This window comes from Podarcis raffonei, chromosome 7, assembly GCF_027172205.1.
Source record: "Podarcis raffonei isolate rPodRaf1 chromosome 7, rPodRaf1.pri, whole genome shotgun sequence".
Taxonomy (NCBI): Eukaryota; Metazoa; Chordata; class Lepidosauria; order Squamata; family Lacertidae; genus Podarcis; species Podarcis raffonei.
Window position 1 is genome coordinate 42,096,673 of NC_070608.1, and position 23,950 is coordinate 42,120,622.

The following is a 23,950-nucleotide window of genomic DNA, read 5'->3' on the forward strand; positions in this document are numbered from 1 at the left end:
ATCCTCATTTGTATGTGTTTATACTTTCCTTCCTTCCCTCCCTAGCTGTTTAAAAAAAGAGATTTAAACAACAACCAAATAAGGTGTCATAGCTTTCAGGTTTACAGGAATTGCTGTGTTTCACTTACACAAGATGTACCACCAATTGAATTTCATCTGTAAAAAGAAAGTATATCAGAGTATACATAGTATGTTTACATTGGAAGATATTTCTTTTAAAAAAAGAAAAACTAATTATATACAGTAAAATATTAGTCTGAAAAAAGAATCAGTTTGCTTCTGAGATTGCGCTTCTGAGATTGATTGTACAATAGAGTTGTTCTCAGGCAGGAGCAAATGAAAGAGAACTCACTGTGGAATATGTACATCAGGAATCTCACTCGCAATGCAGCACCAAATGAAATATTTATCAAATGCATACTTACTGCTTTTAAAGACTTGACTGTCACTTTTAATTCACTGGTCTCATACAATGTAGGAAAAGTATTTGGTGCTTCCAGACTGGAGTCTCCCAAAACCACTCAACTGTTGTTTCCCCTCTATATATGCTATATGAAGAATTATAACTGACTTGGCAGGTGTGTTGGTGGCTAGCACTGGGTATGCACAATCAAAAGGAAAATAAAGTGCCAAACCAGAATATTGATCTAATATCTTTAGCAAAACTTACTGCTTTGGTCACCTCTGACACTAGTAGCCTCTGGTGTTGGTTGCAGGGCTCTGAATGGCAAATAAGAAAGACTAAACATGAAGATGAGACAACTCCACTTAGACACGGCCAGAGAAAACTTTGATAATCAGTTTTTAAAACCCTTTCTCCTCACCCCCAGATATGTGCTAAAGGACTTCTTAAATCACACTGTAATAACACAGCTCAATAACATTAGGTAGAAGAAAAATATAAAAAGCAGCTGAAGAAAAACATATAATAAAATATTTAAACTAATTCACTTTTAATTAATGTACTTAGTCTAAAAGGCGATGTTTTCTCATGACACCAAAGGGAAGAACACACTCAGGTGATGTGATTTTCACCACATGAATAGGTTGCTAACATGCTTTCTGAGGCCATTGTTTTAGAACCCATTATAAAGTTACTTTTGTAACTGTATCCTAGGAAACGGTGCTAATGGATACAGAACATGCCACTACAGAGGCTACAGTTTGTGGAGCACCTCTGAAATCATTCTGTCTGTAGGGATGTTTTGAGGTCTCCAGGATCCAGGGCTCCTGGAAGTTATCTATAGTGTCTCTATCAGATCATTATCGGTGTCATTGTGGCAAGCAAGTGAACACATAAATTCTGGGGCATCAAGAAGCAGCTTACTGGGTGGAGCAGAGCCACTACACTACGTAGCTTCCTGGCAGGCGAGTCACGGTTGCTTACTGGGACAGAGAGGGCAAAGGGGCACAGTGGTCTGCATAGTGCAAATGCACCATTGAAGCCAGGTACCATGCCAACCTCACCACCACTGACTCACTCCTTCCGTCCTGGTAAGCAACAGTAGCCCACTTGCCAGGAAGCAACTGTAGCGCCTTTGGCCCACCCAGCAAATTGCTTCCAGAGGGATCCCTTTGCATCTGGGATCCCTTCTGCGGCACTTGTGGGCACTGTAGTCTCCTAAACACCCCCAGTGGTGCCCACCATGCCTGCCCCACCACTCCTGATTTTTATTTATATTTCCACAGAATTTATCCAGCCTCAAGTGAGCCCAAAGGCTCCTAGGAAGGGAAAGAAAGAGGCTGGGGCTACTGGAAGCCCTTTTGTCCTTGGAGCATGTAGGTGTTTGGCCTGTGTGAACATTACCAGCTTTTCTTCAGTGCTATGGGTATTGGTGCCTGTGAGAGTTTCCTAGATTTCCATATCTTCTTTATGCTGCTTCATCTTGGCATCTGTAGAACTGGACAGTAGTGAGAGAGAAGCCATAAGCATAATTTGATGAATGCTTTGATGTTCTCATAGGACTAAGGAAAATGTTATGTTGGAACTATGGATCTTGGAGACACGATCAAATTAAGAATCAGATGTAAGATTTTGGATGAGTGGGGAGGTGCATCCTTCCTATATCTTTTTTCCCATTTCTAAGAGGAAAAGCAATATCTGGCTGCATCAGTTGATTTTTTTAGTAGAATAGTTAAACAAATCATAAATGATGGTCTCCATAAGAAATGGCCTAGCCAGAACTATGAAGACAGCTGCAGGCTTAGTGTGGATGTTGTGCATGGTAGCTCAGCAAGGAAAAGTTCTTGTTTTGCCTGGTTTGATTTTTCAATATGTTGATCAAGGTTATTGTTATCGTCTATACTTACTGTTGGCTACACAACATCCCTCAAGTATTTCTATTAATAGAAATAATTGCACTTTTCTTAGAACAGCAGTACTCAGTGTGGTGGTCCACAGACTGGTGCTGGTCCATGAGCCATAGGATGCAGTCCCCTGCAGCTCCACCACAGCCCAGGTTGGGTAGGATACTTCAGGAACTAAACATGGTACCTTGACATAGCACATTGGGGGGTGGGGTATGCAGTTCCACCATATCAGCTAGCTTGAGAAGCACTGTCTTAGAAGTACGGAGCACATATAGAAACATATGAAGCCGGGTGATTAGTCAATTTAGCTCTGTACTGTCTTCTGTGATGCACAGTGGTTCTCCAGGGTTTCAGACAGCAATCTTACACCTACCTGTAGAGGCCAGTGACTGAACTTAGGACCTTCTGCAATCAAACCTACTGAGATACGGTCCCTCCCAATCTTAGTCATGGAACCAGAGGAAGAAGCATGGGGCTGCTTCCAGTTTTAAAAGACATATTGGAAGGGGGGAAAGATTCGAAGGAATTAAGATTTTTCTGTACAATCACATGCACATGCATGGTACTTTTAAATGATTGTATTTTTCATAGGATATCTGGAAACAAAGGAAAAGGAGACTGAAGGGTGCAAGCAAATATATCTTATTTTGAACAAGTGTTTTTATCTCATTTGTGTTCTGCAAGTTAAGTGAAAATGCTAAATGCAGAAAAAAGCTTCTTTGCTGACTCACCCATTGTTCTCAAACACAGGGCCTGCACAAAACATGCATTTAAAATAAACGAGTATTATCTGCGACATATAGCAAAATTGGGTGGTTCAGAGTAGCAGCAAAAGCTTTGCATTGTTGACTGTGACTTTATCACTATAAATACTCTCATTATACTTTAAATTGAGTTTGGAATCTGCTTAACACTGGAGTTTTTACACATCAGTCAAATGAAAGGCAGATACTGCTGTTTATATTGTAGTCGGATTATGTAATATTTACAACAATGTTTTTGTTCAGTCCTTTTTAAAAAATATTAGGCTGAATTTTAATGAACAGTATTGGTTCACTTGTTAGAAATAAACCTGCAAGAGATAAAGAATATATAGATTTCTTATATTTCTGGTTGTGGAGTTCTTCCAAAAAATTTCCTTAACACTAAGGCAATGATGTATTACTTTTACTTGCATTATATGTTTTTAATCAGAGCGAGACTTCACCCTAGACAAAGCGATGCTTTCTGCATGGTCTCACTTGTTTTTGCTAAAATCTTTTGACATGATTAATTTTACTTTAATGCTTTTGTCTTGTTGTACTGGTTAAGAAGATGAGGATGAACCAGGGCTAAAACACATGCTGTTCTATCCTGATATCGCTGAGTTTTTTTAAAAAAAAATCTTAGTGGGCTTAAAAAAAATGAATCCAATTGGAATTAGATTTCTTGCTAGTATGCAATTTCTTGCATACTATTGAAAAAAAGATGTCATTACTGGTTGTTAGTTTTATTACTGGTGTTTCTTTAATAATATCACCTGTATAATATGGTAATTAGTGGCTACAAAAGAGATTGAATTTTACACCAAGACTCTAGCCACATTGCCAAGGAATGAACTAAGCCAACATTCTCATTCATCAAGGTCCCAGTCACCCAGGGTTTTCCTCATACTGCCATCATCCTACAGGCAGAAGGATATTGCCACATCCTTGCTGGTGCAATGTCATGCTTCCCTAATGCAGGGTTGGGGAGCAATCTAATTCTGTGCAGTGGGGGAAAATGGACTCTTGCTAGTTTTATCCCAAGCAGCGTAGATTCTTTTGAAGTGCATGTTGAGATTTCATGGAGACACCTGAATAGGGTTTAGAAGGTGTTGTTTTTCAAGTCAGTTAATCTTTTGTTAATTTAATGGGAGGAAGATGGCCACCGAATGCTTGAAGCAGGGTTTTGAGGTCTAAGGCCAACTCTAAGGCAAGTTTCTGCTCTATAACCAACCCTTAGCACTTGTTTTTATCCTCTCTTCCATTTTACTTCTTAACGCCTTTTAGTGCTTCAGTTTGTTGTTTTAATTTATTGTTTTATCTCATTGTTTTATTGTTCTAACTCCCCTAAACTGTGAGGCTGCATGAAGCTGGGCTGGACTGATTGCTAGGCGGTGCCAAACGCAAGATTGAGCCAAAGTTTACAAGATACTAGTTATAAATTAAGGAAGAGAAACATCTTGATTAATGTTTTACAGGCAATTCCCCATTTACACGTATTTGAGACATGTGCATCGCCATCAATCTGGAAGTGGCTCTTAAAGGGGCAAAAATGCACCCCCCAAAAGAGCGAACATGGCATGAAAACAGCATCTAACAATCCCACAAGCTTTTGCAAGTGCAATCCAAGGACTGCTGCTGATTTTTTTAAAAGGTTTTTCAAGAGTTTCCAGAGGTTTATAGAGTTCAGTGGTGGTCCCAATATACACAATTTCACAGAAATGCGTGGTGCCTCGGAATGTAACCCCCTGCATGCATGAGGATTAGCCTGTACATTTCTTGCCTACCCCCCAGAGGGATAGTTTGCATTATAGCATGTATGGAAACAGCATGTAAAATTATACATTTAAAATTACACATTATAAAATAGGCAAGGATCACATGGATTATATAATCCCAACACCCCTCCCTCATTTCCTTTCAGTCATCTAGATGAGACAATTTATTTTTTTAAAAAATAAATGCATAAATGCATTATACAGTGGTACCTCGGGTTACATACGCTTCAGGTTACATATGCTTCAGGTCACAGACTCCGCTAACCCAGAAATAGTACCTCGGGTTAAGAACTTTGCTTCAGGATGAGAACAGAAATCGTGCTCCGGCGGCACAGCAGCAGCAGGAGGCCCCATTAGCTAAAGTGGTGCTTCAGGTTAAGAACGGTTTCAGGTTAAGAACGGACCTCTGGAACAAATTAAGTACTGTACTTAACCCGAGGTACCACTGTAATGCTACCTCTTTAAAGAGAGTATTTAAATTGGGGTTGCTGGTTTGCCGCTCCTTGCCGCTTTTCTGTCATAAGGGTGCGTTTTTCAGCTCCTGAATACTTTGCCATTTCTGTTCCTGAACATGAGACAGAGCCAATGAATCCTTTAGGCATTTGCTCAAAATTAGTGTTAAAAAGGCACAGCAAATTGCTTTGATTAGTCATAGAATAATAAGGACAAAGGAGGAAATTGGGGTGAATAATCTCTTGATATGTCCCCATTATACTGTTTGAAGATTGACAGTTTTCATTTATCATAGTTGTGCACAAACTATACACATTTTGACACCCAAATTTAATTTGATGAACAATTCTCAGTGGCCCCAATAAATTCTCTGCATCTCACTTTATTCACTCAGCAGTTGCAAGCACCAGGGCTTCTGATTCAGTGCTGTGTTAAGGTTGGTCTCAGCCCTGCATTGTAAAGCTTGAGCAAGCACTGGCACATTACTAAAGCAGCAGCCTCAACACTGTGTGCTAGACAGCTTTAATGAAGGCTTTGGATATCTGAAGAACTAATGACTCCCCTAGAACATGCAATTGTTGTACTTAGAAATGCAGTATTTACATCAGTCTGTCTTTGTGTAACTGTTGTGTTTAAAAGCTTATCCACCATGTCTGCCTCAGAAAGTATCAAAAACAGCTCACATCATAATAAAAATGCATAGACAATGGCAAAACAAATAGGAACTTAGACAGCTGCTTGTTACCAGGGCCATTGGTTTCATTTAATATTTGTATGACACTTTTCCAGCAACAAAGTTTAGCTCAAAGCAGTTCATAACAATAACAAACCATTAACAAATGAAAGGAACAAAATAATATCAAAAAAGACACAATAGCATATCATGGCCAGCAATAATAATAATAATAAACCTGTTAGCACATTTCCAAATAGTATGGTTTCAAATTGGATGGGAGACCGCGTGTTGAGATTCTTGCATTGCAGGGGGTTGGACTAGATGACCCTCAGGGTCACTTCCACCTCTGCAATTCTATGGTTCTATGCTTCATTGTGCAGAAACACACAATTCAGTAAAAAATGATGGGGTCCAATACAAGTCCATGCTAACTGAAAAATAACCTGTGAAAAATGCCTGTTAAGCACCAACCCAGAACCAGTTGACATAATCCCCCCGTGAAGAGGCAGCTTCTTTTGAAGTTTCTTTTTTTTTAAATATATTTATTGAAGTTTAACAATTACAGAAAAAAGAAAAACAGACAGTAATAATAAAAAAGATTACACTACTTCAAAAAAAATACAACACTAAAGCGAAAAAAGAAAAAAAAGAAAAGAAAAAGAAAAACATTAACATCCAGTATTTTCATATCATTATCTTTCATTTACTTATTTCCTTGACTTCCTCACGCCTCCCTTTTTGTATTCTATTTCATAATTGTTCCAGCAAGTCCTTTCCCTCTTTCTCAAATTTTGTTCCTTAATTTATCTTAACACAATTTAACATTGAATTTTACACTTTAACCCATTAACAGTCCATTTTTACTTAATTCTTTATAACCTTTCTGCTAAGACCATGTAAATCCATTCCAACATCTTTCTAGCATTCATTAATTTTACAGTATTTTTTTAAGTATACTTTAAATTTTTTCCAGTCTTCTTCCATCGACTCTTCTCCCTGGTCTCTGATTTTGCCAGTCATTTCCGCCATTTCCATATAGTCCATCAGTTTCATCTGCCATTCTTCCCTGGTGGGTAGGTCTTGCGTCTTCCAGTACTTTGCAATAAGTATTCTTGCTGCTGTTGTGGCATACATAAAAAACGCTCTGTCTTTCTTTGACACCAATTGGCCAACCATGCCCAGGAGAAAGGCCTCTGGTTTCTTCAGGAAGGTATATTTAAATACCTTCTTCATTTCATTATAGATCATCTCCCAGAATGCCTTAATCTTTGGGCACGTCCACCAAAGGTGAAAGAAAGTACCTTCTGTCTCCTTACATTTCCAGCATTTATTATCAGGCAAATGGTAAATTTTTGCAAGCTTCACTGGTGTTATGTACCACCTATAGATCATTTTCATTAAATTCTCTTTTAAGGCATTACATGCTGTAAATTTCATACCAGTGGTCCATAACTGTTCCCAGTCAGCCATCATAATATTATGTCCAACATCTTGTGCCCATTTAATCATAGCAGATTTCACCGTTTCATCTTGAGTATTCCATTTCAACAGCAAGTTATACATTCTTGACAAGTTCTTAGTTTTGGGATCTAACAGTTCTGTTTCCAATTTTGATTTTTCCACCTGGAAGCCAATTTTTTTTGTCCAAATTATATGCCTCCATTATTTGATAATAATGGAGCCAATCTCGCACTCTATTTTTTAATTTTTCAAAACTCTGCAATTTTAGTCTGTCTCCCTCTTGTTCCAAAATTTCCCAATATTTTGGCCATTTAGCCGAATGGTGACAGCCACCTTGGGGTTTTATTTTCAAGCAGATCCTTGTATCTTAACCAAACATTAAACAGTGCTTTTCTGACAATATGGCTTTTAAACACTTTATGTGCTTTGACCTTATCATACCACAAATATGCATGCCAACCAAATACATTATTGAAACCTTCCAAATCCAACACATCAGTGTTTTCAAGAAGCAGCCATTCTTTCAGGCAGCAAAAAGCGGCTGATTCGTAATAAAATTTTAAGTCTGGCAGGGCAAATCCACCTCTTTCTTTTGCATCTGTTAATATCTTAAATTTTATACGAGGCTTCTTGCCCTGCCAGACAAATCTAGAGATATCTCTCTGCCACTTCTTAAAACAATCCATTTCATCCACAATTTGCAATGTTTGAAACAGAAACAACATTCTTGGCAATACATTCATTTTTATCACAGCAATTCGGCCTAAAAGCGATAACTTCAAATTTGACCATATTTCTAAATCCTTTTTCACTTCAGTCCAACATTTTTCATAATTATCCTTAAATAAATTCACATTCTTAGCAGTCATGTTTACCCCTAAATATTTCACTTTCTTAACCAGTGTCAATCCTGTCTCCTTCTGAAACTTATCTCTCTCAATCTCAGTTAGATTTTTCTCCAAAACTTTTGTTTTCATCTTATTCAACTTAAAACCTGCTACCTGACCGAATTCTTGAATCAGTTCTAATACTCTTTTAGTACTTGATTCTGGCTCCTGTAAAGTCAATACCAAATCATCTGCAAATGCTTTCAATTTGTACTGTTTGGCTCCTACTTGTATACCTTTTACCATTTGGTCCCTTCTAATCATATTTAACAAAACTTCCAGGACAGCTTCTTTTGAAGTTTCAGGCACTGACCTAAATGGACATAATGTCCATCTAACTCAGTTTTGTCTACACTGGCTGACAGCAGCTCTCCAGTGGATATTCCCAGCCTTACCTAGACAGTGGATATTCCCAGCCTTACCTAGTAAAGGTAAAGGTACCCCTGACCATTAGGTCCAGTCGTGCCGACTCAGGGGTTGCGGTGCTCATCTCGCTTTATTGGCCGAGGGAGCCGGCGTACAGCTTCCGGGTCATGTGGCTAGTATGACTAAGCCGCTTCTGGCACAACAAGAGCAGCGCACGGAAACACCGTTTACCTTCCTGCTATTTATCTACTTGCACTTTGACATGCTTTTGAACTGCTAGGTTGGCAGGAGCAGGGACCGAACAAAGGGAGCTCACCCCGTTGCGGGGATTCGAAATGCCAACCTTTTGATCTGCAAGTCCTGGGCTCTGTGGTTTAACCCACAGCGCCACCCGTGTCCCTACCTAGACAGCGGATATTCCCAGCCTTACCTAGACATGTCAGGCATCAAACCTATGAGCTTTTGGGTGGGAAATATGTGCCCTACCGCTGAGCTATGGCCTTTCCCTGGAATAAAATATCGATAAAATAAATAAAAATACAAAAAAGAGACAGAAGCATAGAGCCTGATTAGCCCCCATTCTTTCCCACCATCCTTTATTGAGGACGCCAAGTCTGCCTTGCGTTCCTTTTAACCTGGTTCAGCAAACCAGAAAGCCAAAAGACAAATATAGCTAAAATTAGATGAAGGGATCAAATTATAATAAAAGTTCAAATGTAAGATTGATTAGAAAATCAAGCCAATTTTCAAAAACTCATGGGCTTACATTTCACATAAAAATGGCAGGAGGTGTTTCTGAAAGAAAAGCGGGCAGCAAGAGCGTGTGTGTTATGGTAGAGTTTAGTTATACAATGCCTGTGGCAAGCATGATGTATGGCTGCATGCCTATTAATGATGCATGGCTCCATATCTAAGAATGAGAGAGAAAAGTTCTAAGGAAGAATGGAAATCCAGATTGTCACGTCAGTGGCATTTGTGACTGAAATTTTATGTTTCCCATTTGAAATATCTTTCAATAACAATCAGAGCTTTCCCTAAATGCGTTTTGTTAGATGATAATATTATTGGATGCTGCTTTTATACCTCTGTTATTTAGCTGAACACGTTTTAATATCTTGAATTGGGGTTTCCTCATGTTCTGATTTTCTTGCACAAACAAAAATTCCCAAGATATATGCGCTGTGTTAATTTTTTGTGACCATTTCCTCTCATTGCTTTTTTCAGGAAAGGAAGAGGCAAAGTGTCTTTCCTTGTTTGGAAAACTCTGTTCATTTGCAGTACACACAACAAAGCAATTACTAGAGTATTGGAATGGCCTATGCTGCTAGGTCAAATTGCAGGCTAGTGTGCTTATTTATAAGCAAATTCATTGGCAGGGACTGAATGGGGAAGTGGAACCAGGTGTCCTTCTTGGAGAGCATTGCAAGATGGTAGCAGAGACTTGGGAGTCACATCGTTGCTAGATAGGTAAGACATGATGTCAGCAGCACTCTTCTACCCTCAGTTATTCCCTGGATATATCCAAGAGCAGATGAAGATACTCCAAACACAAACTAACACAGTTTTTGTTATGGGCTGTTTCACTTGTTCAATATCTTCTGTGTACCCTGTTATAGTGCACCTATTTAGCACTTACTTCATAATGCTCAGCCTTTGGTCATCTTGTAGCTTCATTTCTTTCTGATTTCCCCAGCTTCCTGTGTTCCTTAAGCGAATCTCTGCATGCTTTCTAGCACATGCAAATAAAAGTCACCTTTACACCTCAAAAACTCTAAAGTTCAAGATATTCTTTAAAATTTGCTCTTCATGAAATCAGAAAACTGCCCATTTTCTGTGGATAGATTCAACATTTTAGTATTCCAGGTGTGGAATACCAAGGGTGGTACAGAATAGAGTGATACAGAGATTTAACATGTCTTGGTAATTACAGTTGTTTCTTCCTTATCTGAAATCTCTGTAGGGACTCCTCTACATAAAAGGAATCCTGGCTTACTGACATGATCTCACTCAACTCTCATGTGCTCAGTGAACATGTAAAGGGAATAATGTAGAATAAGGCTTCATACAGACCAAACGAATGAAACACTTATCTGCTGCTGTCTAGTTTTACCTTTAAAGATTGTGGCCAGGATCATTGTGGAGAAAAGACCAAGAGTGAGTCAAAGCCAGTGAAGAAATCTAGTACTGTACAGTATAATGTAAGAAAATGAGTCAGTGATTCAGTGCTGGGAAGGCAAGTTAAACTGCTGAAAGGATTGATGCAAGCAAGACAGGGTCAAAACTAGGTGATATCCTAGCTGCAAATGGGCTGATAAAGCTAAGTGAGAAAAATCGGCATATAGAGGAGTATATCCGGAGGAGTAGTTAGTAGTAGTATAACAACTATATTTTGCTGTTTCCTGTTGAGGAATTTCCAGCATAATGTAAATACCATAGCAGCCACCTGGGATTGCTATCTTTTTCTGGCAGGGCTCTTGAGTCTTTAATAGCTGCATGACAGGGAAAAATTGTACCAGAGAAACATTTCTGAGCATGGAAGTGCAATGAAGCGGAAATTGTCACCTGTTGAATTTCTGCTTGTCATACTGCTGTTAAAGGTAGGAATTCCTGCCATAAATAAACTTGGGAACCATAGTCTTTTGAGAAGCAAACTGCACAGGATGCAAGATTGGAAATACATTATGTATGGGGTAGCATTTTTGTAAGTCGTCACTATCTCACTTTAAAAAAAAATCCAGAGGGATAGCATGCCAATCTCTTGCAGTAAAAACATTCAATGTGCCTTGTGGCACCTTAAATTTATGTCATAAATGTATTATAACATACGTTTTCAAGGACCCAAACCCATGTCGTGGGAGCTGAATGGTAATGAAATGCAATCATTACAATCAGTGAGAATCAGAGTTTAAATCTAAGTTAAATAGGCACAAAATTGGTGATAATTGCTCAAATTATTATATAACACTTCTAGGGGGATAGGGAACTATTTGCAAGAAAAAGTCACAGATAGCGTGCACAGGATTATTTTATATTTGTGTTTGATATTTATTAGTATTTTCACCTATTTATTTATTTATAGTTACCAGTATATATAAACTTCTTTGAGGTTTTTGCAATAAAAAATATATGAATCTTGTTCAGTAAATAAATAAATTTACTTAATAAAACAGATGACTCTTTTATAGCAAGATGTTTCCATTTCTGCCTTCTTCTACTGCTCTGGTGTGAATCAAAATCATTGCTATAGCCAAGATGGCAGTTACAGAATTCTGACGATGGAATTCTCAGAAGCTCTGATGTCAGATATTATCCTCCAGGTATTAAGGTATCAAGTCTACGGGCACATAAGTTTTCTCTTGTTTCCAATATCAGATGCATCTGGAGCAACGAAGAAAATTACCAAAGAAGGACCGATGAACTTAAAGTACATTGCTGTGCTGAGGACATCCTCCACATGTAATTGATTGCTGCCACACATCCATGTAATCTGGGGGAACTCTAATCCATGAAAGTGAGGAGTCAATCAATAAAGTAATACATATTCAGTTTTTGGTAGATTTCCATTCAGCATCTGGTAATCAGAGAGTGCTCACTGGAAGGACAGATCCTGAAGCTGAGGCTCCAATACTTTGGCCACCTCATGAGAAGAGAAGACTCCCTGGAAAAGACCCTGATGTTGGGAAAGATTGAGGGCACAAGGAGAAGGGAATGACAGAGGATGATATGGTTGGACAGTGTTCTCGAAGCTACGAATGTGTGTTTGACCAAGCTGCGGGGGGCAATGGAAGACAGGAGTGCCTGACGTGCTCTGGTCCATGGAGTCATGAAGAGTCGGTTATGACTAAATGACTAAACAACAACAACTAGAGACAGATACCCAGTGTTAGCAAATTCTGAATGTTTTGCCAGACCAAAGACCAAGTCTATTGATTTAGCATTCCACCAGCCTCCAAATCTACACAGGCTATTAGAGCTGTACTTAGGCTACCATTCAGCAATCCTGTATCACATCCTGTTGAATCCAAATACTGTATCACCTGCTTTTATCTCATGAACAGTTGCTTTCAAAAGCACTATGGTGGCAGAAGCTCCTACAGTGTGGAGAACCTATGTTGTTGTGCGGTAAACTAAACATGTTTTAACAATTTAAACACTTATTGGGTTGTAAATGGCTAACTGTCAGGAAGTATTGTCTCTAACTGCTGGCTAGAAGCAGAGAGAATATACAAAGTTATACAAGGTCTGTTAGTCAATTGACATTTAAACTGTCACAGCTGCTTCCTATTGCTGGCTGCATTTCACCTTTTATGCTAACAGCAGTGGCATTCAGAACTGATTGGTTTATGATTGGTCAGTTAGTGGATATTGCATTCAAATCTCTTTGTCCTTATTTATAGGCAAATGGGCTTTGTAATTCCATCAGAAATAAATTGATTGGCTTGAAGATCATGACCAAAGAAAGTATAAGACTAGGTTTAGCTCTGTTTGGACAAGTTTTGGTAGGCTGAAGAGGATTGGCAAGGGTCTAAAAAGTGGCCCTGAAGACAGAAGGAAGCATAGAGAGAGCAAGAAGCAGAGTATGGAAACTGATGAAGAATATATACCTACCTGGAAACACAAATCATTTGACATGAGAGCTAAGAAGGTCTGCAACAGGGAGTGGGAGGCTCCAGCAGCTGCCTTGGGGAGAGCTGGAGGCCAGAATGACAATGGAGGGAAGATTGGCTCCTCAAAGAGATTTTAAATAACTGCATAGGCTTGTTGGCATAAAGTATTCAAGAGATGCTTGAAAGTCAAAAAGTGAGGAAAACTTGATGGATCTCTGCTGGAAGAGTGTCCCACAGTAACACTAAATGCCTGACTTCTGGTTGAGGCTAGTTGAGCCTCTGTAGCATGGAGCACAACTATGAGAAAACAGCTTTCAAACTTTACAGAAAAAAAATGTGGCCAACCCATAGTGGAACTACAGAGACACAGCCACAAAGCAGCCATGAAACAATAAACTGAAGCAATTATTTTACCAGGACTGAAGTATGGAGTAGGAAACTGTATTTTGGACTGCCAATGGAATCATGGACTGCTTCTCATTCGGTTTGGATTTGGGGAACTGAGACAAGGAAACGCAAGGCACATTTTGTGCCAAATCTGTCACAATCAGTGAGAGTTGTAGGAACTCAGCACTTGTCAGGATTGGCACCAAATGCATTTGTTTTCTGTACACAACATTTGATTTCTTTCCTTTGAACTGGATACACAAACAGAAGTTAACTGCTGGAGAGAAAACTAGCTATGCTATTCATGTTACATTTCACTTCTTTGTTTGTGGTTGGCTGCAAATTCTGATTAATATAATAATTCAAAGCATCTTGAGGTGGGGCACAGAAGGGCAGGCAGCTATGAACACCATCTAGTGACTCCATCTAGAATTGTAAAGGATGAGTATGTGACTGGTTTTTAAAAAGAGACAGATACTGCTGTCATCATTGCTAACTTGACAGACTGAAGTTGCAATCTTATACCCACATACCTGGTAGTAAGTCCCATTGAACACAGGAAACCTGACTTACAAGTATTTATTTCTTTATATTAATTTGTCACTTTTTCACAAAATTGTCTAAAGGAGACTTACAAAGTAAAAAACAACAACATTAAAAATTTATAGTAGATAGGTATTGGATTGGTTGATACAGTTTTTAAATAACCCTGTACAGTATGTCTGTCTCCATTAGAACTTAACACCTATGTGTAACATTACTGTTGAATTGCTCCAAGTGATTTCTGTCTCTGTGACTGTATCTCTGGCAAAGTAGACCTCACAAGCATTTTAAAAATCAAAGTAGATTTTCAGTTCATCCAGTAACACAAAAGTATTCATTGTCCACTTATCTTCATTTGGTGCTCTTCCATCTGAAGCACTTCTCTCCAACCCAGATATTTGTGACCAGAAATCTACTGTGTTTTGGGTAGTTAGTAATTCATTACAAATAATGAATACGTTTGCATTCAAAGTGAACATCTCCCAGACAGCTGTTATGCTGAAATTTATTGGCAAGTGCTAATTTTTGAATAATTATGAGCAGATTTGAGGAAGGGGTTATAGAATTATTTTAAAACAGTGGAAGGCTTTTTTAGTGCCTGCACAGCCCCTCCTGGTGATACATTGCTGACTTAGATCTGCCTCAAACTTTATGTGTGGTTTCGGTTTGCTGAGGTATGTATGATGTGAAGGAAAGATGGGCACCCATAAACATTTGAGAAACTGGAGTCCTGGCTTGTGCCCACTGTTTGTTTAGAAATATATACCTGCCATTCAGGCCTATGGAACCTGTTGTGTTTTCAAGATGTTTTCTGGGACCTGCGTGTTTTCTGGTTGGTGGAAACACGCTAGTTAAGACCAATGACACAATCTTACAAGACACAGCATCAGACGAAGAAAAGGAATTCAAATATTGTGCAAGCATAGTAAAGTGTGGGGACAGATGTGGTGAAGGGCAGAACTGGAAGTGAATGGGTGTGCACAGTGAGAGAGAAGATATCACTCATTCTCTGTCAGGAAGGGGGGAAGTCTCTCTTTGCTTTTGCCTTGCCTGATTTTGGCAAAATAAATCCTTTCCCAAACTGGTTGCTGATGATGCACAACCAAATACTTGTACAAGTTCAATCCAAACAATCTACATACTAGAATGCAGAAACACACATACTGAAGGAAACGAACTCCCCGCGCCCCCCCCGCGCCCACTGAGAATAGGGTTCTGCTCCACAAATTAAGTGGACCAGATTTCTTTTGAAATTTTAAAGAAGTGATCTGTACTACAACTCTGCTTTCTCATCATCTTGGGACCTTAATATCTGGGGGAGAAGGTAGGCCAGAAGAGAAGCTGTTGGTTTGTGCATGTCCTCTCCGATATGTCTATATAGGTGCAGTTTATTTCTAGGACCTTGGGTCTTGCACATGTTTTTCAGATGTCAATTTTTTCCTCTTATTTATTGGTGTTTTCTCCTTTCATTTAACTCCACTAGTTTGTTTAATAAAGCTGAGAGTTCTTGCAGAGAGCTTTATAAACACATGTTATTAGATTTTTAAACCTCTTTTGAAAGTGCCTCTATCCTACTTCCTTCTAGTAAAGTGACCTTTTTAAATGGAGGGAAGTGGGTTTAGATGACAGTCATGATAAATGCGGTCATGTTCACTCAATAAAATAAGGCCCAGTGCATTTGAGGATAAATCAGTGAAATGTACAACCCCACCTGTCTGTCTCCATCATTCATTTCCACTGTCACTTTCACAGTGGCTGATGGATCACAGTTGCTGTAAAATTAGACAGCCTTTAATCTCATTTCATCCTGATTAGCTTCTCTTTACCCTTTCCCTCTAACTCACTGACTGACACGCTAAAAACTCACACTGGGCTGTGTTTGAGCGTGGCGTACAAACTTCTTTTCCAATACCTTTTTTGGAGGGGAAGAGAGGTACTCACCTGAGATGAAATGAAATGTAAAGATGAGGGAATCTGAGACTCATATTAAAATAAATCAGCAAAGCAGAGGACAGTGTGCAATTAATAAGAGCAGCTGTCTGCATCAGTGGACTACACATTGGCCCATGCTTTGCATTATTTACACCCATGAATTCTTAGTGAATGTAATAAGTTGGTCTAAAAGGCATCCTGGGGCAGGGGGGATGAGGGGCAATGTAAAAAGTGTGGTTGCTTCTTTCAGAATGCAGAAATGTGTCATATCTTACAGAAAGTTATTGTAGGTGTGCCCAAGGGCTCACATGTGCCTAGTGGAACCTTTAAATTTTGGGGGATGGTGGCAGCTTCTGTCTGAAAAATACATACTCCCAACAGAGCCAGTAATGTAGTTCTCTGAATTGTAACATGCTCTTTTATAAGTTACATTTTGGAACCAGAGTGTTGTTGTTTTTTTAACCTGAGTGACATTTTAGAACTTTTATTTCTGCTTATTCCATTGCAACTTTCATTTGTGTTATTGGAGTGATCATAATACCGGTAATTTTACAAGTCAGATATTCTACCATTTTTACACATGGCATCAAACAAACAGAGTACTATTGGCCATATTTGTTGCCACTTAGCTCTGAAAATCATGTTTAAAGAAGTTTTGCTGCCTTAGTACATTACATGCTAAGAAGCATGCCCAATGGCAAGGAAATCATTTCTACATGATTCAGATGCATTCTGCATGGGGTGCGCATGCGACCTGCCTTAATCCAACCAGGAAGTGCTTATTTGAAGAGCAGTATAAATAAAATAACATAAGAACATGGGCGGGGGTGATCACGTGAATATTTCACATGGAACTGGCAACCTGTGGGGAAGCAAACAATTATTCACATCACCACCCTGCCCAACTTCTACAATTTGGTATCGCTGTACTATGAAGTGGTTCCCCCATGCTTCTGGGTATGCAATTGAAAGGTGCTGCAATGTAACAGGAAAGGAGCCTCAGATCCGCTCTTAGTATCTTTGGAGTAAATATGAAGGGTCTCCAGATCTATTTTGAGTGAGTATTTTGTCATGAGTTAAAAAAGAGGCAGAACTTGCTTTTCATGATTTCATGTGATCTGAAGAAGGATTCCACAACTTGTGAGGTGGAAAACAAGCACAGATCACCACCTGTGTATCGTGGCCTTGTTTCTAGTGGACTGCTCACAAGTTGCTCAGGCCTCCTCTTTAAGGGAGAGGGTTTTAGTAATGCATGGAATGATGGCATTACATTTAACTTGCAGAAGAAAGCTTACTTGTGGGCTCAAATCTCAGACTTGCCCCTGAGTTATAAATTAACATACTGAGTGCTGTGAACTAATACGAATATAAATCTACACATGACATTAAGCCATTCTACCTATCAATACATTTTCCAAAGCTATAGTTCTTAAGCTTCATCTTCCAAAATATCTCATTGACTTACGTGGAACAACTGTGTAAGTAATTTGAAAATTAACAGTGTCTATGTCTGGCTGCTTAATGGCTGTATAAGATCTACCAGCAATAAGTAACATTAATTAATGCATTTTCACTAGCCTAGCTGCCTAACAATTGCTTTTGCTTAGGCAGCTGTACAACCACAGACTATGAAAATGATGTTTGACCTTTACTGGAAGCTAAATTTGCACCTTGCTTATTCACCATTGCATAGGCAAAATAAATAAAATAAAATAAAAATCAGTAAGAAGCTTAAACGAGACTACTTGATCTTTAAGAAAATGTGTCTTCAACAAGAAAGCTGCACATATTTCTTATTGTTATTTGCATATGCTATACAGCTTTGAGTGCATTGAGAAAAATAAAAGATAATAAAACAAATGAAATGAGAGATATATCACCCAAAATAATCCAAGTGTGAGATAGGCTGCCTCTTTTTTTGGCACTGGCAAAAGAGCACAAAGTAAAAGCTGGCCCTGAGTCATATTGATTTCCCACTGCACTGGTTTCCTAAGTGCTCTGTTGATCCGTTTCAAGCAATAAGTTCCCTGCCTGTACATGCACATCACCTCCCCATTTGTCCTCACCTAGATTTAAGGTGCCCATATGATGAGCTGAACAAGGACATTATTTTTCCTACTGGTGACACCGGGCCAGAACTACTGCATGTAGTATGATAGCTAAACCTGTGTAAGTATGCATTTCAACATACAATTTTTGATAGTGTTGCATTCCACAGAGCAATACATATTATGGCATTAAAATTGCATATTTTTGTTTTGCAGCTCTAGCCTTGGGAAGGGGAGGGGAATGAAACAGGAAAAAAAGATTTCCTGCGTGCCTCTCCCCTCCCATCCCCTCAAAATAATCCCATCCAAAAAAAAAAAAGGATGTTGCAACTATGGTAAAACAGTTTTGATCTTTCAACAAAGGGCTCCCTGATTAGATGGATGGAAAATGTCTGATTGTGCTGCTAATGACATTGTACAGGAAATTAAGCGTATACATTTGGAGAAGGCATTAAATCAGCAGGACCTTAATTTAAAAACTTAAAACTGTATGGAAATGCAGCTTGCTCATTGCTGTGTAAGAGAAAGCTGCTGAATACTTTGACTCTTCTTATGGAAATGTTGCCAACATAACTAAGCTTGTGGAAGGTGTTTTCTTTGTTTTTTTGCAGTGTTGCTTTTATTTAATCTTCTTGCTATTTACATGGTACTTGCAGGACACAGCTGACAATTGCAGGTTTAGCCATGTCTCTTTCATTTCTTAAAAAGTTGCAAACCTGCTACAAAGTATATTATTCGCCCCTTCAACTACAGCATACCTGGGGTCTTGAAGACTACTCAGCCCACAGGTTGTGCAATAGCTGACGACACAACTGTGACAGGCTTGTGAAGTCGCATTCGGCGCCCCCTCAGGAACTGCAAGCCTGGAGGAGCTGTTATGACAGCTTCTGTGTATCATAAATCACACTAGCAGCTGTTAAAACAGACCCTGGGCTGTGTAGTCTTAAGATCCCACATATACCTGTGTTTGCTGGGATTCAGCTACAAGTGTTGATGCTGAAGACATCAGCACATCATAGCCCAGGTCAGGACAGTGCGCCTGGAGCACCAAAACATGACAGCAAGCAGATACAAGGGAAAGAAATTGGTGGTGATTTACTCTGGCTATTTTTCCAGTTTCTCCAAAAGGGATATCATAAAGATGGGATACCAGCAACTTTTAGTTTACTTGACATATGTACTAGAACTGAAGCATACTTATATTATGTCTGCATTTATGGTTTGGAGCTTTCCTGAAGTAAATGTCTCAAAGCAGCCATTGTATGAAATGGAGCTTGATAAAGAATACCTGTTTTGTTCACAGTTATGCCGTATAATAGTGCCCACCATTGTGTTGTGGAAGTAGAAAATTTCTTGTTCGTATTGGGAGGAGAAGACCAGTGGAATCCTAATGGTATGTACATAATAACTAATGGAACTATAAGAATATGTGAATAGTACAGAAGTACAAAATATCCATTTGCAGATGTACCTCAAGTTATTTGTCTTCGGTCATATGACTGCAGCCATAGATCTTATATACCCACAGTCAGCTGCCCTTCCGGTGAGATGCTGTTTAAAGGGATTTGTGAATTGCAGTTTCATATCTCTTTTTATGTATGCGAACACAATAATATTCTGTATCTGCAAAAAATGTAGTATGCGAATCAGCCCATTAGGCTGTGACCCTAAATTCACTTGCAGCAATAGAACCTCTGGATGAAGTGGACTGCCAAACAGCTCACAATGGCACATTCGGATATTATGTTAAACCATAGTTGAACATTATGAGAGTGAGCCACAAACCTAGACTAACATATTCATACCTCCTCTGGCGGGTCCCCACGGAGTTCAGAAAGTGGTTAATGCTAACAGTGGTTTGTTTTCAATAAGGCAGCTTCATAATCCATGATTTGAAGTTGGCTTGTTTCAAACAAACTATTGTTAGTATTAACCACAGTTCATTAGGTTCAAACAGTATGATAAGCTGTGGTTAAGCAAAAACAACTCCTCCTTGTGGTCATGCCAAAGTGTGAGCATGCAAGGTTGAATCTTGCTGCAGCTTGTTCTTGTTATGTTAAACTATGGTTTTAGTGTGATATCTGAACAAGATCAATAAAACTGATTAAAGCAGTTTTGTTTTGGCAAAGTTCCATTAAAACTCTAAGGCCACAGTTCTAGAGAGCTATGTCATGCAGAAGAAATACACAGCCTCATGTACACAGTCAGGTATTTTTAAGGTCTTGCTGAAGCCATTTGTATACTATACTTAAGGCCAATTTTATGTTTAGAGGCCACTTCAAGCTGAAAAGTGAAAATTTTGAAACACAGAAATGAAGGCCCTATGCTTCAAAAGCTAACTATGTTCTTTCTCAAGCTAACACGGTAAATGGGCTTGGGAACTGAGTGTTACCCAAAAACCCAAAAAAGCTTGAGGATGCTGTCAACAGCATTCTGTGACATACCAAGCCCTTCACCTGCAGCAGAGAAACTCCACATATGGGTGGGAGAATATTCCACAGGAGCAATGAATGCTTTCATGTGAGGAAATAGGAACTCTGGGTACACGTTCTAGTTCCTCTCCATGGGCAGCCAAAGTGCTGATTTGAGGCTTTGGTACCTTTGTCATTCAAGCTACCACATCTTCTTTATATGTGTAGACAGTGTTTTCCAGACTAAGGCATTTCATGGCAGCTGTTAGGAGTTTTGACCAGCATTTCATGCTTTTATATTATTTTATTTAGATTTTTTCTACCCTGCTCTTGAGCTGAAAAAAATCCTGGTTTACAGATCAATACAAACAAATCAGACCCTGCCCTCAGCCTTGCAGTCTAAAAGGCATGACACAAAAGGAAAATAGATTAGGAGGGAGGAAGAAAAAGCACACTGAGGTAGCAGTTCTTAGTTACAAGCTCTTCTGAGGACCAGCTGGTAGGGAGACAGTTCAAAGAGAATAAGAGCCAAATGTGCTGGTCTCAGCTGTGCTGATGAAATGGTCCTGCATCCCTTTTCTTCCATCCTGTACCACAGCCTGATGGAAGGAGGACCCTGGCTTCTCAACACTGTGTATTTCTTACTACAGTAAAGCAATGTTTTACAGTCAGTGTTTTTCTTCCAGTTCCAAGCCAGTCCCTTCCAGGTAAAATGTTATGTATGCAGTATCAAAAAACTCCTGATTGTTCCACTACACATTTATTTCTAATCTTGTGCAAGGGATTCACATAGAGATTATCTAGTAGTATGTGTTCCTTATTTGATTACTTCATAAATTTTCTGCAGAGAGAAATTAAACAATTTAACAGACTTCTGAACAAAGCAAAAGAGAACAGTATGCCTTGCAAAATTTAAAATATTGTCAAGACATTGTTGAAGAGCTTGCACATGAGGACAGAGTTGCAGTTGTAGCAGTCTGTGTAACAGAGATAATTATGACTGGCAAACTATAAAACAGCTTGCAGGTACACATTTTCACTTCAAAATGCCAGAAGATCCAGCTGAAATTACATATACTGCATATATTTTATTGTGAAAGACCCATTTCAGCATCTGCACTAAACCAAATTATATCGAAGCGTTACATCTGTTCCTTTCCTTGAAAACTGAGATAAACTAGTCCATTCCATGAGCCTGTATCCAGTAGGTTTTTTACAAAAATTATTTAAATCAATGTTTTGGAAGAATAGCTTTTCTACTTTATTCCTGAAATGCTACTGCACAAAAGGTTGCAAATAATTACTTCTAGAACTGTAATCTATAGAACTAGCTTGAAGACTTCTGTTGCAACTCCCCAAGCCTTCTCCCACGTTAAAATACCCTTGACCCCCCCAAAAAAAAATTAGATGGCAGTCTTAGCAGAACCAGTGGCATGGATGGGGTATCTCCCCAGCCTTAGAATTCACACTTGAGTTCCCTCTGATTTTTCATGATGGCTAGAGTAGAGCTATGTGGAGCACTGACCTGCAAAGGGAAGCATTGCACAGGAACACCTAACTGCTGGGCTACTTTGCCCCACTTCTTTTCCTTCTATCTTCTCATTTTAATAGTGGCAAGGTAGTTTAATAGCGGCAAGGTAGTTTACCTAACAGGGAAGCATATTAGCGGGGTGGGAGTCTGCTTAGCCCTGCCTCCCCAAACAGAGGGCATCACCAGAGTGAGATCACTGGTCCATCTAGCACAGCCAAGCTCCCTATTATTCAAAGGAGCCCTGCTTGATTTCCCTATTAAATGTGGTGCTGCTTATTTACCGTTCATTTAAAAAGCCCATGTAGTTCACCATTCAGTGCTAAGTTGGAAGGGGAGGAGGAATGTGAGGAACAATTTCCAGCATGGGATTAAGAGGAGGAAGGAAGGTTTAGAGATCAGAGCAGGTGTAACCAAGGAAAGATACAAGTAAGTACCAGCAAGTGTTGAAAGAAGGGACTGGGGAAGGCATAGATGGAAGGTGAAGAAGGAAAGAGGGAGAAGTATAATTGTGGGCGGTTGGAAGGGGGGTTTTGTACATGCAGGGAATTGAGGGGCATTGTTCCAGAAAAACGTTGAATATAGATTACTGATGAACAGAATCTCTGGGATAACTTCCACTCCTAGAATTGTTGTGTAATTAGACGTTCATATAAGAGAGCTGCTTAACATTACTAAAATATTATCTTAAGTACTCAAATACGATAACAAGACCAGAATGCATAATTTGCTCTCCTTACAGACTTTATGGTTTCCTTAGCATAGAATGATGAGATTTGGGACACATTATATGTATAGTCTGAAATTGTCTGGTAACTAAGTTCTCCACTTGTTTGGACTCGTCAGCTTTGCATGTTCAGTCCCGTAAATAGCATCTACCTATGCTGGATGGAGAATACACTGTTTTCACCCTCACAGGTGTGGAATTTTCATTTCACTATGAACCATTTTCTTAGATCAAACCTTGAAGGCCTGCTGGGTAAGAATGTCTGTTAGAAATTAAAAAAACACAAAAGAGACAAAACTGTATTTTATTGATTAATGCAAATTCAGTGTATAAAGGAAAGAGGTTGTAAGCATTTGGGGTTCCTTTACACTAAAATTATTTACCTGGTGCACTACCCACTACACATTTATTTCCTTGTGAGATACATGATTGGGTTGTCATGTAGCTGTGATTCAATTTTTTTAGTCACACATACAAGAAACAAGAGGGCTTTTTGAGATACTTGCGTGCTGAAGGCTCAGGTGTTAAACAGAAATTGCCATGCACTCCCTTGCTCCAGTCTTCTTGCTTTGATGTCAATCTGTATGTAAAATATACTGCAATCTTAATATCTTGAAGGCATGCAGTGCCAGAGGTTAGTAGTCAGGATAATGTAGACTTCCACAATTAGCCTGTGCTTTGTTTTGCTTTATTTGTGACTTAGGGACAGTAGAAATACATTATTTTTAGATGGCACATATAAATCCTTCTAAAAGGCAATATTATAAAAGGCAGTATGTATTTTCCTCTTTGTCCTATAAGGGAAAATCTCAAGATTATAACATCAAATCCCTAATGTAAGGATGCCTGAGCACTTAGTAAAGATGTGTTCACCTCCCTATCAGCAATCAACATCACCCTCTTCCCACTGCAAACTGGGGAGACAAGAAAGAATGTCAGATATACCCATGGTTCTACAGATTGCTACAAAATATTCATGAAATGCCACTAGAAGCCCATCTCCCTCAGAACAATAATTTCCTATTGTCATAAGATTTATGACACTTAAAAAAAAATGCTAGTGGGTTTCTGTCTTAAAGAGAGACTTGTAGAG

General features: G+C 39.1%; 1 protein-coding gene across 3 annotated transcripts in view; it reads left to right on the forward strand.

Annotated features, from left to right (window-relative positions):
* The window catches only part of KLHL14 (kelch like family member 14), a 59,671-nt gene that overhangs the window by 22,233 nt on the left and 13,488 nt on the right, over positions 1 to 23,950 (forward strand). For all 3 annotated transcript variants that reach the window (XM_053396274.1, XM_053396273.1, XM_053396275.1), the window contains exon 4: positions 19,495 to 19,584. In XM_053396274.1, coding sequence (XP_053252249.1) covers positions 19,495 to 19,584 — 90 coding nt within the window. The remainder of the gene's footprint in view (positions 1 to 19,494; positions 19,585 to 23,950) is intronic.